The sequence below is a fragment of the Syngnathoides biaculeatus genome, chromosome 10 (genome assembly GCF_019802595.1).
Source record: "Syngnathoides biaculeatus isolate LvHL_M chromosome 10, ASM1980259v1, whole genome shotgun sequence".
Lineage (NCBI taxonomy): Eukaryota > Metazoa > Chordata > Actinopteri > Syngnathiformes > Syngnathidae > Syngnathoides > Syngnathoides biaculeatus.
In genome coordinates this window covers 2,646,471-2,661,105 of record NC_084649.1, presented here as the reverse complement: position 1 = coordinate 2,661,105, position 14,635 = coordinate 2,646,471, and the positions used below count along the sequence as shown (strand labels likewise).

Genomic DNA, 14,635 nt, shown 5'->3' with positions numbered 1-14,635 from the left:
TGGCTGCTCATGTACATTTGTACATGATTGTCCATGTGCACATTGACACATTAAAAACAAGAAGTCATTTTTTTTCCCTATTTTGACTTTTAGTAATTAACATGGTGTTGTTCCAGCAGCAAAAAAAACCCAAAAACTTTTTATTTCACGGGGTTTTAATGAGCATCTCTATGGGCCACCAGACATCTTTATTAAACACTTAATTTGCCATACAAATCGCATCACGGTTGTTTTTGAAAAAGTGAAAACACTAACAAAACATAAAAACAAGCACCAATTACTGGAACTGTGTTTTAACAAACCAAGTGCTTGTGATCTTGGATATTTAGTATGATTATTATTTCAATGAACAAGTCCTGTACCAATACTGAAATTTGGTGATTAATTAGCTATTAGCGGTAAAATTATGCTTATGACAAAAGCAAAACGTCGCTGTATTTAAACGCATTTTGTAAATACTATGACCCTTGAAAACATCTTGCAATGTGTATATGTTATTTGCTTGGACAATGTGAATGAGTTTGTTTCTCTACAGTAATGAAGATTAAAAACAAAAAAAAGTGCAGATCGTTAATGTTTTGGTATTTTAACAAAATTTAGGATTTATTCTGACTAGGGTGGTCAGTTCTCAGAAATTCACAATACTTAATTGTTTTGTGTTGAGGTTTTATTTCAAAGAAAGCAAGGCTGCTCATTTATCTTCAGCGCTTATATTTGCTATTTTCATTGTCACACATAATATGTACATTGTACAGGTAGGATGAGGTAACTTTAATGATTTGGAAGAGAGATGTGAAATGTTTAGTATAAGAAGGCAAAGGCAACACTGGCAGGGATAAGCAATTTTATTATGTTTTACAAAAATCCAACACAAATTCACAAACAATAATTACCATGCACAATTTTAGTATACAAGACAAAACAATTACATTTCAATATGAAAATACAAATCTAGATGTCAATATCTCACAGAGATAATTGATCAATACAGCAGTATTAGGCTGGAGAACACACTATATAAGAGCAATAAGGTTGCCTTAGTTGGCGATATTTTAAAAAATATATGCAAGTATTTACATTGTAGGAAATAGACTTTCAAGCCACAACCACTTCAACCATATCATCCTTTGCAAAAAAAAAAAAAAAAAAACTATTTGCTGCTATTTTAAATTAGGACCCTTTATGTTGATCTTTGGAGTTTCCTTCTGATACAAAACGTTTTGTACTCCATACTACCAACCCCAAAAAATCTCTTTTTCAGGAAAAAGCACTTAGCTCCAAATATTTACAGAGTAATGATTGCCTTGGTGTCACATATTGAGATTCCATATGGTAACTTTCTAACCTCAAGCTTTGAAGTTACACATTAACAACGACAATTCAATGGGGACAGTAGTATATGTTAACAGGTTATCTCATTGTGTGGTCATCACATTTAAAACATTAATTTAAAATTCAAAGCCAGGAATATAAACTTGTGATCTTAAACATTGGTAAGAAATTACAATAAATCAATGATATAACATTTTAAAACTAGGGAGAACTTTAGCTTGTGCACACCTCTGCCAAGGCAGTTGAATTAAAATAAAAAAGACAAGTTTGTGATTTCATATTTTATGTTAGTAATATTCACCACTGATTATTGATTGGAAGTGGGGATATATATTTTTCGGGCAACAGAAAAGGATCAACAGTTAGGTGATGATGACTCACTAAACATTGAACAGCACAAAGATGCATCGAAAACATGTTGGGGGAGGCAAATATGATTTTTTTAAGTTAACAAATCCTTGATGAGCCTTATATTTCTGGAATCAAAACATATTGGAACAAGTTACTTTAACACCCAGTCATACACCACAAATTGTCACCAAGTTTTATTAAAATGCTTAGATTTTGCTGGGGAAAGAGCAAGCTGGTAAAAAGATAAAATCTCGCAAATTTCAACAGAATTTAGCTCTTGAAGTGTCCAGGTATGTTGGTTTTAAGAAATAAAGTCTCCCACAAATGTGACGAAGCAGAGTACTCCATTAGCAATGGTATTTGAAGATTTAGTTGTAACACTCAATAAACCAGAAAAAAAAAAATCGCTGTAAATCAATGCACTCTAACGCTTTTAAAAAAAAGTTTTAAGAAAACGTGTTTATTGTAAAACTATAGTCAATGTACAGTAATACAAATACAGACAGAAACATTACAAGAGCCAGGTAGTGAACTTGTGACAGACATCATTGACGGCAAATAACAGAGTGAGTACAGTAAAAAGGAGGCCATCACACCACGAGATAACCGAAAAAAAAAGAGCTATAATAAGAGAGCAGAAAAATCTAGATTCCATTGACGTGCACGCACACAGCTTTATGAAACCAGTCAGGTAGCCGACAGGACAGGCCTGATTATGTTGGCCTTTTGTACTTTTTATGAGGCCTCTGCACACCTGTTCAGACGGCTAAATGGGGACATGCAGTCAGCTTACATCAGTTCCTTGTGCTTTTGTTTGACTTTGGGTGTTGGGGGGGGGGGGTGCAAAACTTCAGATCTCGATAACCTCCCAGCTGACACTTGCGCACTGTCCAATGTTCCGCAAAGGCACGATAATGTCTAGCAACCGGCTCTATCGTTCTTCATCCGTCCGTGCACTATCTAGACTCGAGTTGTCGCTTTGCAACTCTTAGAGGGGGCCTTTGAAATAATGAAAAGAATAATGCTCAATTCCGTTTCTCAGTGTTTATTCGGGTATGAGGTGAATGGTAAAATTGCAGCCATGCTTTTTACTCCAAATGTAGGCGGGGCGATGTCTGTTCTGTTGCCAAAATGGCCCAATAAATTTTGGATCCAAACCCCAATATATTGTACCCAGATTATCTTCTTCATTGAACAAAGCAACCAGGTATCATCTATTTCAATAAATGTGGTCTATATATGGCACACAATATCCAAGCATGAAATTTTTGTCCCGATTTTCTGTATAATTTCCTTAAATTTCTGGGAAAAAAATTACTTTTCTGCAATGAGTGACAAAGAAAATTTTTGTTGGCGTTCTGGTCAAGGCACTGTCATTGGTATCTTCCATTGCACACTGGGCCATGCAATCATCAATGGTGTGTAGTTGTGTAATCGAGAACATATTGTAGGTCATTAATAATAAAAGAAAAAAATTACACACGGGATTTGTTTGACATGATATCACATCCCTCAGTGGAAAAACAACCTTTTCACCAGACTGAGAAAGCTGAGTGTGCTGGACATTTATTATTTAAGGGTATTCAATGGAGAGAAAATAGTGACATCTTTCGCGACATTGTTGAGAGGACCTGGTGCTTAAAAGTCTGTGGCTGGGCAACGGATGGAATATTATTTAAGGAGGAAATATGATAGTGCTAGGCATAACTGATCATTTAGCAATTACAATTGCTCCATTTTAAAAAATGGTAACTGAATTGGTCTTTCTCTCAAAACCAAATAAATGCTGTCTTGGTATTTGTTTAAGTGAAATGAACTTGGTTAGAACGTTTGCTCATAAAATTGAAAATTTGAGACGTTAAAACAAAATCAAACAATGATAACAGGTTAAACTTTATGTACAGGTTGTCCTTTTTTTCCCCGAAATTAAAATTTTCATCACACGAGCATACTCTTCTTTCCTAATTTGGTACAGAGTGCCTGTGTAAAATCGATTTTAAGGCATTTGTGTCTGTTATAGACACATTGGATAAGTCTTGTTGTTGTCATGAAGCAGCATAGTGGCACTTATAACTCCCAATGAAATATATTTAGGGATCATGCACTAAATTGTTACATCTTTTCCTTGAAGCCTTTGCTGACATGAACCCTTAAACATTGTTCCCTTTAAGGAATCCCCAAGTTTTCTCGCTGAACCCTGGGCCCTCCAGTGGAGGGATAACATTTGTACAAGCAGACTGAAAGGACTGTCGGGAGCACTGGACTTTTTGATTAGACATCACCAGATGAGGTAAACCAGTGCGCAGATGAGTGCTGCAAAAAGGTTGAATGGGGTGAAACAAGATGCCCTTGAGCCTCGTGCTCCCATGCCTGCAATGAAAAGCAGCACGTTATTAGATTTTCGAGAACCAGAGATATGAAATGTATTTTGTCTACATTTCTATCAAGTTATCATAAAACCGAGGACACATTTCTTTTTTTACAAATATATATTTTCCAGATAAGGACAATAAGCAATTAAATAAAGCATCTGAAAGCACATTTTCTACTCCATTAAAGTTGGCATGTTTGAGCTCTTTATTCATAACTATTAATTCCTCTCCTGGCAAACTCACCAAGGTTGGTCGCATTTATACTGCATGTTCTAGTTGACATTGACATTTTGTAACTACATGGTACAAGAAAAACAGCTTCGTGACTCATTGTGTTAGAAATTAATCACTCTCCAAAGACGCCCCTCCTTAGGCCATAACCATTTATCTGTACCGTAGTTTCCCTCATTCATAATTAACTTGGAAGGGAACATCTAAATATCTAATAATGTAATCCACCTTTAAGGTGAGGAAAATATTTCCCTTCTGCCTGTCTAGCTTGTCACCAAGTCACCAATAAAATACAAAGCACAATTAATATTATTATTATCATCATTATCTTGGAATTTTTGTTGGCCATCTTTAGTCTTTTAGTGTGTCCCCGACGGGCCCCAGCCTTTTCGCGTGATACAGTATCCGTTTACTCTGTGAAGACTGGGGAACATTGATTTGTACCTTGGTTGGTGGCACTGTTTGGTGGTCAGCCCTTTCCACCCTATAAGGAAAACCTTGAACAGTAACAGCACCGCCTAAGGTGGCACTCATAAAGCACAAGATGCCATTAATTCAGGGTGAAGTTATTTTTATTGTATTTTTGTATTGTTTTTTTTTAACTCAGGTGTGTGGAAATGAGCATTTGACATCAAAGCTGAGTGAGGAAAACCAAGCCATCCCATAGGTGTTCACAGAAAGAGTAGAAGAACACAAAATTGCTTTACACTCCATGCTAGAGGGATTTCTAGCCAGTCAACAAGAAAAAAATAACATCTGGATGGCAAGTAACTTAAAAGGTCAGTTTTACAGTTTTCTTGCACTGCCGCAGGTTGATTAGACATGCTTTAATAAGGAGGTATCCGAAAGACTAGATCAAGGAAGACAGAGCTGTAAACTCACTTAATTTGTGGATGTGGATGGGTTCACTGCCTACACCTTCACCTCCCTCACTCATGGCCTTGATCTGAATGAGATAGTTGTCATTGCTGGACAGGCTGAGCTCCATAGATGTTTTATTTGTGACAAAATAGTTCATGTCATTGTAACGTTGTTTTTTCACCAGCACCTGGAGCAAAAGCGATAAAAGCAAACTATGGCAAAGATATTCATCCATTTGATCCTGAAGAATGATGATCTTTGCAAGATCACAAAACTTACCAAATATCCGGTGACTTTTGACTCTGTTTCCATGGCGACAATAGGATCCCAATGCACTGAGAGTGTGGACCCAATCATGGACCACTGTATGTTGAGAGGTGCCCGATCAGGCGCTGGATTAAGATCAAGAGGTTCTGTTATATCATTCTTTATACATGTCATTTCTCATCTTCAAAAGAATGTACCTACTGTATGATTTTGTACTGTATATAACACAACTGATAAATTATATAACACGTTCAGACAGATGGGAAAATTCTAATTTGGTTGGAAGAAGCTTGACGAGGGACAAACAATAATATCCCACTTAGAAAAATTGAGTCATTTTTTCTCTCTCTAGAAACCTGAAGACATTCCAGAAAGCCTTCTGAGCAGGTGGTAAGTATACCTTTACTCATCCTCTTACAGCATCAACCAACAAACAGAAGAAAATTGGTGCCCATTACTTTAAAGGCCTAATTACATCTGTGGGGTTGGAGGGATAGTTGTGGGGGCAAGAATGACAACTATTAAGGAATTAATTTAACACCCCATGGGCGTTACTCACGTGGTTTCTTTGTTGTGATGTTGATAGGCACCGACTGCGGCCCGGGGCCAGCCGTATTGGAGGCGGCCACTGCAAGATAATACGCCGTGTTTGGATTCAGACCCGTGATGTTAACAACGGTGTAGTTTCCTGAGATGCGAACTTTGCCCACAGTGTCAGGCTTGGTATCATCTTCCCAGTACATAACCTGCAAAAGGAGGGGATCCAATGGGGACAGACACATTTTGATTTCATTATGTATAACTGAAATTAATATTCAATGATAAAATCTTCAATAGTGTGTACAGACAAGGAGGAAGCCATGATAAATAATAGATGCCACAAGTCTTCATTCTCAAATTCATCTCCTCCATGCCTTTGGAGTCACAAAGAGCTCAGGTCATTACTGTGTCAAATGTCAAAGGAGTAAAAATCTGGAATATTGTTTTGTTTTTTGGTGAAAAAGACTTATCCTATTTGGAAACAACAAGTCAACATTAGAGGCCCAAGATAAATAATCAATATATTCATGAAAACAGGTGCTACAGATGGTAATAAATTAGAATGTAATAGAGAAGACAGCTTATTTCAGTAGTTTAATTCAAAAACTAAAACTTACATGGTCACAAAACACACAGAACATATTGGATACTACACTTTAGAAGGTTATTTAACACATAATTTCAATATTAAAATACTTGTTTTCTTAAGACAGTGAAATTCGGGTTTTGTTTGTAATATTGCTCAAATTATATTTAAAAAATCATTTTGTGGTCAGTGAACGGAATGAGTGGAGGCTTTGTTTTAAAACAAAAAGTTATATATTTGTATATTTGTATTAAGTGATAATAATATTAATAATAATAATCACAGAACAGCAAAAGTGAGATGTGAAGTTCTCCTTTGGGATGCCTTCAGCTCACATTTATTTAATCTATTAAAGCTCTGTGTTAATTGCTGGGATGGAGTTTAAAGTAATCATGAGGGCAATAATAAGTGATTAAACTCCATTGTAACTCTAAGATGTTCTAATTAAACGATGAATATCACGTGCAGTTCACATCTTTGGAACCGAGCTGTTGGTGACACATTAAGACGTAGGACAGAAATATGTTTCAGGACAAGAAAAGAGATCACTTCTAAAAGGACAATATGTCCAGTGCTATGGCAACTGAAGGTATTTGTGATCAGGGCAAGAGGAAACAACATCAGGGAAATGAAAAAAAAAACTAGCCCTATTTGCATTTTGGAAAGATGGAGGGATTTTATTTGTTTATATGGGTTGTTAAAAAAGTGGATGGTGATTCATTTCATAAATAAATTAAACAATTCACTGACAACAAATCCCAAAAAAAACACCTCAATATTCACATTATTAGAGAAAAATATATTTCATAGGAAGTTATGTACCTCATATCCAAGCACTCTTTCAGGGCTGGCAGGAACAGCTTCCCAGATTACTTCAATTTGTGTTGCAGACACAATCCTAGGTATAACCCTCTTAGGAGCCACACTGGGTACTGCAGAAATAGAGCACATAGTGAGAATCTGTTAGGTTCAGCATCTCACAAACTAATAGCAATAAGTAGAGAGAAGAAAAGATTTGTAGTTCACAGAAAATATAGTTCTCCTGCTCTTTTAATGGGATCTATGACTGATGTAAGGGAATACTATTGCCCTGCAAATTCAATTAACACACCTCCCTGACAGCACACTGTGGTGTCTGCTAAGATTTTCCATAATCTACCAACGTGATAACTAATATAACATTGACATTCCCAGGTTGAGCAGGTAAGGACACAACAATAGTGTAAAAATCATCAGAACATTCGTATTCAAGGTCAACCTGTAAGGAGAAAGCACATATTATAGAATCTCTTTTTGTTGATTGGCTGCTGAGGGATACTGTACCATCCTCTGCTGAATACACTGTGGCGATAGAGCTGAATGGCCCCTCCCCTCGGTTGTTGAAAGCTCCCACTTTCACATCAAAAGGAGAGAATGGTGGGATGGAGTCATTGTGGAAGACATAACGTGCAATGCCCGGTGTGGAGATGATGGCTCGTGTCCAAGTAACTGTGCCCACTGGCCTGAGAGCGACGATGTAGCCGAACCCTTCACCATTCTGCAATTCCTCAGACACAGGCTGAGAGCAAAACACAAAACTACAGTGATATTAAAAAGCATACAGACAGAGAAACACAAAGAAATATCTCTCTTTTCTTTTCAAAGACTTTTTTGAATTTTTGAAGGAATATTCGGTTGGGGGGGGTCATTCATGGGTGGGGCCACAGTGTGGAACAAAGTCCAGTGTTAGAGTGGACTGGCTGGCCTCTCCCTAGAAAGAACTGCTGCAGTAGTTCTTTGGAAATAGTACTGAGGACATTTAGCAATTACCCTTGGATTTCACTCTATCCTGTAGCTATGTGACTGGAGCCCTTCAAAACCGAATGCTCTCTGTTCCAGCATTTGGAAGGAGAAATGCCACTCAGAAGCTATGTAGGGGAGGAATGTCTCCCACTGATGGGTCATAAAATTGTACAGCTCAGTTGGCACAATTTACCTAGGCTATTATTCGGCAATGGTAAGAACAGAAAAATTCGACAGACAACTTACCTCCCATGTTATCACTAATTCAGACTTTGTGCCACCTCCACCTCCAATTTCAGTGGGAGCTGTATCAGGAACTGAAAGAAGAAAGCCAGAAGGGAGCAATTACAAGAAAGTTTATAGCATACAAGAAAAAAATAATAAATTGTAGACAGATCCTCATGACAGGCTGCCTGCAGACATTTCTATTTTATACCTTTCACATCCCTCACACCATGGTAAGACTCAAGAATCATCATGCATAATCAGCATGGGTTGATATTCACAAACGTATTTCATTATCCTGAACATACACTTATCTGACCATAAATGGAAGTGTTTATGTTTGACAATGACCCATTCCCTGGGAAGTGTTTTTAAAGTTTGGAATTTGTTTCCTCTAGTGGTGAGGTTAATTTTAAATTGCTGCCAGTTAGTTTGTTTTAACTTATGTTACATTGCAACAATTTTGTGGTGTTTGAGCCGTTTTCACCCTGCAGTAAAATTGATGCATCCTAGTCGAGATTTATTCGCTGAAGGGGGGCAATATTGTGTTTGACCAGAGCAGTAGTGGATTCTCTTCTTGTTTTCCTTTCGGCTTGTCTTTTTAGGGAATGCCACAGTGAGTAATCTTTTTCATGGAAGCCTGCATCTTTTGCTCGAAGACCAACAGCCCTCGTGTCTTCCCTCACAACATCCATCAGCCTTCTCTTTGCTCTTCCTGTCAGTCTTTTGCCTGGCAGCTTCATCCTCATTACCCTCAACTAATATAGTCACTCTCTCTCCTCTGTATGTGTACAAACCATAGAAGTCTGCTCTGTTTAGCTTTGTCTCCAAACCATGCAACATTGGCTGTCCCTCAAATGAGCTCATTTCTAATCCTATGCATCCTGCTCACTCTTCGAGAGAACCTAAACTTCTTCATTTTTGCCACCTCCAGCTCAACTTCTTATTGCCTCTTCAGTGCCACTATCTATAATCAGTACATCACGGCTGGCCTCACCACTGCTTTATAAACTTTGCCCTTCATCCTAAGCAGAGACTCCTCTATCACATAACACAGCTGTTCCAACGTGCTTTGACCATTTTTTTTCTTGACTTCCTTACCACACTCACCATTGCTCTGGATTCTTGACCCCAAGTATTTTAAGTCATCTACCCTCGCTAACTCTTCTCTCTGTGGTCTCACCATTCCCCCTCCACTGCTCTAGTTCTTGCACATATATTCTGTTTTATTTTGTCAAATCTTCATTCCTCTCCCTTCCACTGCAGGCCTCCACACTTCTAACTGTTCCTCCACTTGCTCCCTGGTTTCACTGCAGTTCATCATGTCATCTGTGAATATCCTGGTCCAAGGGGATTCTGGTCTAACCTCATCTGTCAGTCGTGGATTGTCCCATTAGATTAGATGTGTGGCAACATCAGCAGCATTAAGCAGAAACTGACTTGTTATTTATTAAGTTATCAGAAGGCTCTCCGGGTGAGCAGTGCCCCGTCAGGACATATTGTTTTTCAATCATTAAAATACAGTATGTGTTATATTTAATGTGAAAGTATGTGTTATATTTTACAGCTCAATGAGTCAATAGTAAATGTTATGGTGCTTTATTTTTTTTGTACAATTTAGTATGCTTTTTCTGTGAGAATATGATTAAATGTGGTTGTTCGGGTGAAAGACAATATTACAATATAACAATTGTTATATTGTTATATTGTAATATTGTATATTATTGTATTGTATTGTATATTATTGTATTGTATTGTATATTATTATATTATAATATAACAATTCAAACTATTGTTTGAATTGTTATATTATAATATAACAATTCAAACAATAGTTTTTGCAACAATAATAAAGGGATGAATAATAATTTTACCCCAGCCATTTGTAATTGTTTTTACTTACTGGTATCCTCTGTCCTGGTTTTGGCCGAGGCTGGACTGGGCTCGCCAAGGCCCACATTATTGCGTGCCACTACTCTGAATTCATACTCCACCCAAGCGTTTAGACCCACCACTGTCGCAGTCAGTGTGTTACCATTTATCACTTCAGGCACTGCAATTTGAAAATTAAAAAAAGAAACTGAATGTTAATGACCATGTAAAATGAATACAAAGATTTGTCTTTCAATACATTATCCATGTTGGAAAGTAACTGCTGAAAATCTGGAAAGACTGAGAATGATACCATTACTACTAAGTTGAGGAGGTACAGGGCTCTATTTTTACCAATAGTGCACTGCACTTCATCATAAGAACTGGTGCATCTTAATTTAAATGTTTTTATGCAAGTGTAAGACTCACTGTGTGTATTATCCATTTTGCATGGGCGTACCTCTTGGAGATGAGTCAGAAAGTAAGCCTAAGACTATGCCTACTGTCTTAAATTTTCACGTTTGGTTTATGGAATGCAGCACAATTTTGGTGAGTTAAATTGGTGCAAAATGCAGGCAGACCGACACTTGAGCTCCTCGGATGTGTCGTGTATGGATTTCAACAGGGGGCTGTCTTAATCCTTGTGGAAATTAACTCATTAAGTGCATTATTATTAGAAGTATCATATAAATATCCCAGCTGTAGAGTATTGGGCTAACAGTTGTGAGGTCCGGTGTTCAATCCCGGCTCTGCCTGTGTGGGGTTTGCAAGTTCTAACCGTGTATGAAGGGTTTTCTTCAGGCACTCTGGTTTCCTCCCACAACCCAAAAACATGCATTAACTGGATACTCTAAATTGCCCCTAGGTGTGATTCTGAGTGCATCTCAATGTGCCCTGTGATTGGCTGGCAACCTGTACCCTGCTTCCTGCCCATTGACAGCTAGGATAGGCTCCAGGAGGGATATACATCTCTCTCTCTCTCTCTCTCTCTCTCTCTCTCTCTCTATATATATATATATATATATATATATACATCCATACATACATAGAGAGAGAGAGAGAGAAGAGAGAGAGAGAAACAGAGAGACATATAGATATAGATATCATCATTCCATATTGTGGCTGGCTCAAAGCTGTAGGGGCCTGAGTGCAAACGAAAGATTGTTGGTTCAGATCATTACAGGGTTTTCAAACATGTCACCAGACAATTTGACCAACTTATTTTATATTAAATAAGGGTACCTGATAATGTTCAATGCTCCATTCACACATGGATCACTATGCAACCTTCGGCATATGAAGACGTCTCCATGCGAAACCATTTCACCACTTTTAAAGGGAATGGGAGAAGCTGTTTCGATTGGACAGGATTGAAGTTTGTTGACATCACGACCAGACCAGCCTACTTGTAAATGAACTTGAGATATGCCAATCCACAAAATTACCAAAACCAGGTTGAGCCCACCACCTTGCAGTGACTTCCAGGCAGGACTGGATTTGTGGTAACTCGAGCTCCTAATGTTAAACTGTTTTTCATCAGTTCACTTTTCCTGAGTTTTTGGGGTTGGCTAAAACTTTGCCCAGCACAACACTTGGGTCTTAGCACGAGTTTCCTCTGCTCTACCAAATACTGTATGAACTTGAGCTTTGTTCGCATCAAAGGTTTAACAGTGTAATTGAGATTTGCAATTACCTAGGTAGATATGCTTACACAACAAAAACAGGTGTTCGCTTGTGCTAGTGGATGCTTTGGAGTGCCTCATTGTCTCCCATGAGTGCAATTCATGCAGATAAAGACAGAGGAGTGAGGAGGGGGAAGTATTTTTTTTTTTTAAATAAGTGATTTGACAGGCAATTTGTGTAATGGGGCTTCAGGCTCACACACACATATATATTCTTTGAGTTATAATGCACTTGGGTTAAAGCGCTCCGCTATCTCCCATGATTGCGCACACATCACACAGAGAAAGAAACGCCAGTGATGGGGATTTTAAAAGAAAGAACAATTTGACAGTTCAGCATGTGAAAAGGGTCTTCACAGTGGCATGGCTGCTTTACAATGCAGCAACCCGGTGGGATACATTGTAGCCACCTCATGGTTTAGGTGCATATGCAGTATTTTTGTGGCTCTAACAACATTTGTATTATTTATTTTTAAACTACTATTACATCTTATACATTACTCATGCACCCATTGTTGCAGTCTCACTACCAACCATTTGCACATCTGAGGAGTACCTGCAGAGTACCTGCAGCATTTGGACAATCACCATTGTCCCAGATTATCCCACTAATAGTCACTTTAAATTGCACAAATTTCTTTCAAATATCGGCAGCCTTTGCACAATTGTCATTCAATTAAACAGTTGCACTATTGGGCATTGAAACTGCACTAATTGCTAGAAGACTTAACATCTTTTCGGACAATTGTTAAACAAAAAAAGTGTACCATTGTCGCCAGATTACTAACAACTTTATACTGCACCATGACTGTTCTTGCAATGTTTTTTTATGGCTCAAAAGTATTCTCATTTGACTGTCTGATCCAACTACCAGAGACAAATTCCTTGTCTTTTTTACATACTTGACAATAAAGATTATTCTGATTGTAATTGTGATTTTATTTCTGATGTAGTTTTAAAGTAGCATCTATTTTCCAGTTCATAGTGGCAGTGGGTCAGCACGGTATATAACTGGTAAACATATGTGCCTGACAGTTCTGAGGACCAGGTTGTAATTAGCCTAGCCTGTGTAGTGTTTGCATATTTTTCCTGTACCTCCATCTTTTCTCCAGATACTTCGTTTTCATTCCATATCCCCAAAACATGAAATGCTAAGTTAATTGAAGAATTTAAATTGCCTGTAGGTGTGGATGTACTGTAAGTGTGAACAGTTATTTGTTGACGTGCCCAATGATTGGCTGGCTATCAGCTAAGAGTGTACTCTACTTCTTCCCAAAGTCAGCTGGGATATGCTCCAGCATGCCTGTGACCCTAGTAAGGATAAGCGGTTCAGAAAATGTATGGATAATTGTGGTATTTAGTGACAGTTGGCACCTAACCAAAGCATGGTTTTAGCACATTTAGCATTTGTGAGCAGTGAGAAGATTTTTCACCATTTTGAAGCCTCATTTTATACACTAATTTGATCAATTATTCAAATTTGGAAAGGTTGTTAACAACCAGCACAAATTGTTACAATTGGAACTGGAATTTTCAGATTCAAATCGCAGCGAATCTTAGAATATTGTCATATCCTGTGTGAGATGACTTATAATCAAGTTGGTTTGCTGCTGTCTGCAGGCGTTTTAGTGTAATTGAATATGTTTAGGATTATTCTGTTTTGATCTGTGACATTTAATTATATAAGACCTCCACTTCATAGTCTATGGATTCTCTTATAGGATGTGTAGCTTCTACATGCATACTCATCATGTAACTCCAGTTATGCCGCCATTTCCTCACACTCTTTGTGCCTAGGAAATGCATCGCTTGTGAATTGTATTCTGCTTTTCCATCATGTAACACAGGACAGTCTAAAATAGTTAACATCACCCTAAAAAACCTTGACGTTGCTGGGAGTCTGAAAACTGCCATCAATCATGACCCAAATTTAGCTGGGCATCTCTACTCATGCCCACTTCAACCTTGTTAAATATCAATGTTAACCCCAATGTTACTGATTTTGTGCACGTTAAGCATTTTCCTCTCTACAGGGGCTCATTATACGAAAAAAAGCTTGTCTCTTCAGGTCCAAACACTGCCATCAATTGTATTCTGCTTCAGAAGTCATTCATTAATGTTAATATAAACAACAAATCAGGATTTGGAGAGTCAGTCCAATCCCAATTAACACCCTTCTATGCAGCATGCCAAATTTAGACGACAATTAATTTCACTTTACAGGGATTCAATTGAATAAAAAGTGCTTCATAAATGTAACATGTAGGTGGGTGGTGTTTGATCATACCCGTCTCAACAGCCTGCCAGCCCACAGTAAAAGGAGTCCGACCCTGGATGATATAACCGGTGATGGGGCTGCCATTGTCCCTTCCAGGAGTCCAGGAAAGCTGTGCCGTGCTGTCTGTGATTTCCTCCACTGTTACTTTGTCTGGAGGGCCTGGTGGACCTAAATCAATGAGACAACGAGCAGGGTGAGGTCCCATCTCATTCCAAGAGCCCCCGCATCAAACTCATCAAGGCCACCATGCTATGTT

The 14,635-nt window shown here is 38.1% G+C and overlaps 1 protein-coding gene across 2 annotated transcripts in view; it reads right to left on the bottom strand.

The window, feature by feature from the left end:
* Positions 1–3,478: 3,478 nt before the first annotated feature.
* cntn3b (contactin 3b) overlaps positions 3,479–14,635 on the bottom strand; it is an 85,056-nt gene continuing 73,899 nt past the window's right edge. For both annotated transcript variants that reach the window (XM_061832115.1, XM_061832116.1), the window contains exons 14-22: positions 14,389–14,547; positions 10,451–10,600; positions 8,569–8,639; positions 7,864–8,098; positions 7,363–7,472; positions 5,974–6,160; positions 5,427–5,539; positions 5,169–5,334; positions 3,479–4,053 (exon numbers count right to left, since the gene is read on the bottom strand). In XM_061832115.1, coding sequence (XP_061688099.1) covers positions 3,962–4,053; positions 5,169–5,334; positions 5,427–5,539; positions 5,974–6,160; positions 7,363–7,472; positions 7,864–8,098; positions 8,569–8,639; positions 10,451–10,600; positions 14,389–14,547 — 1,283 coding nt within the window. In that variant the 3' untranslated portion in view covers positions 3,479–3,961. The remainder of the gene's footprint in view (positions 4,054–5,168; positions 5,335–5,426; positions 5,540–5,973; positions 6,161–7,362; positions 7,473–7,863; positions 8,099–8,568; positions 8,640–10,450; positions 10,601–14,388; positions 14,548–14,635) is intronic.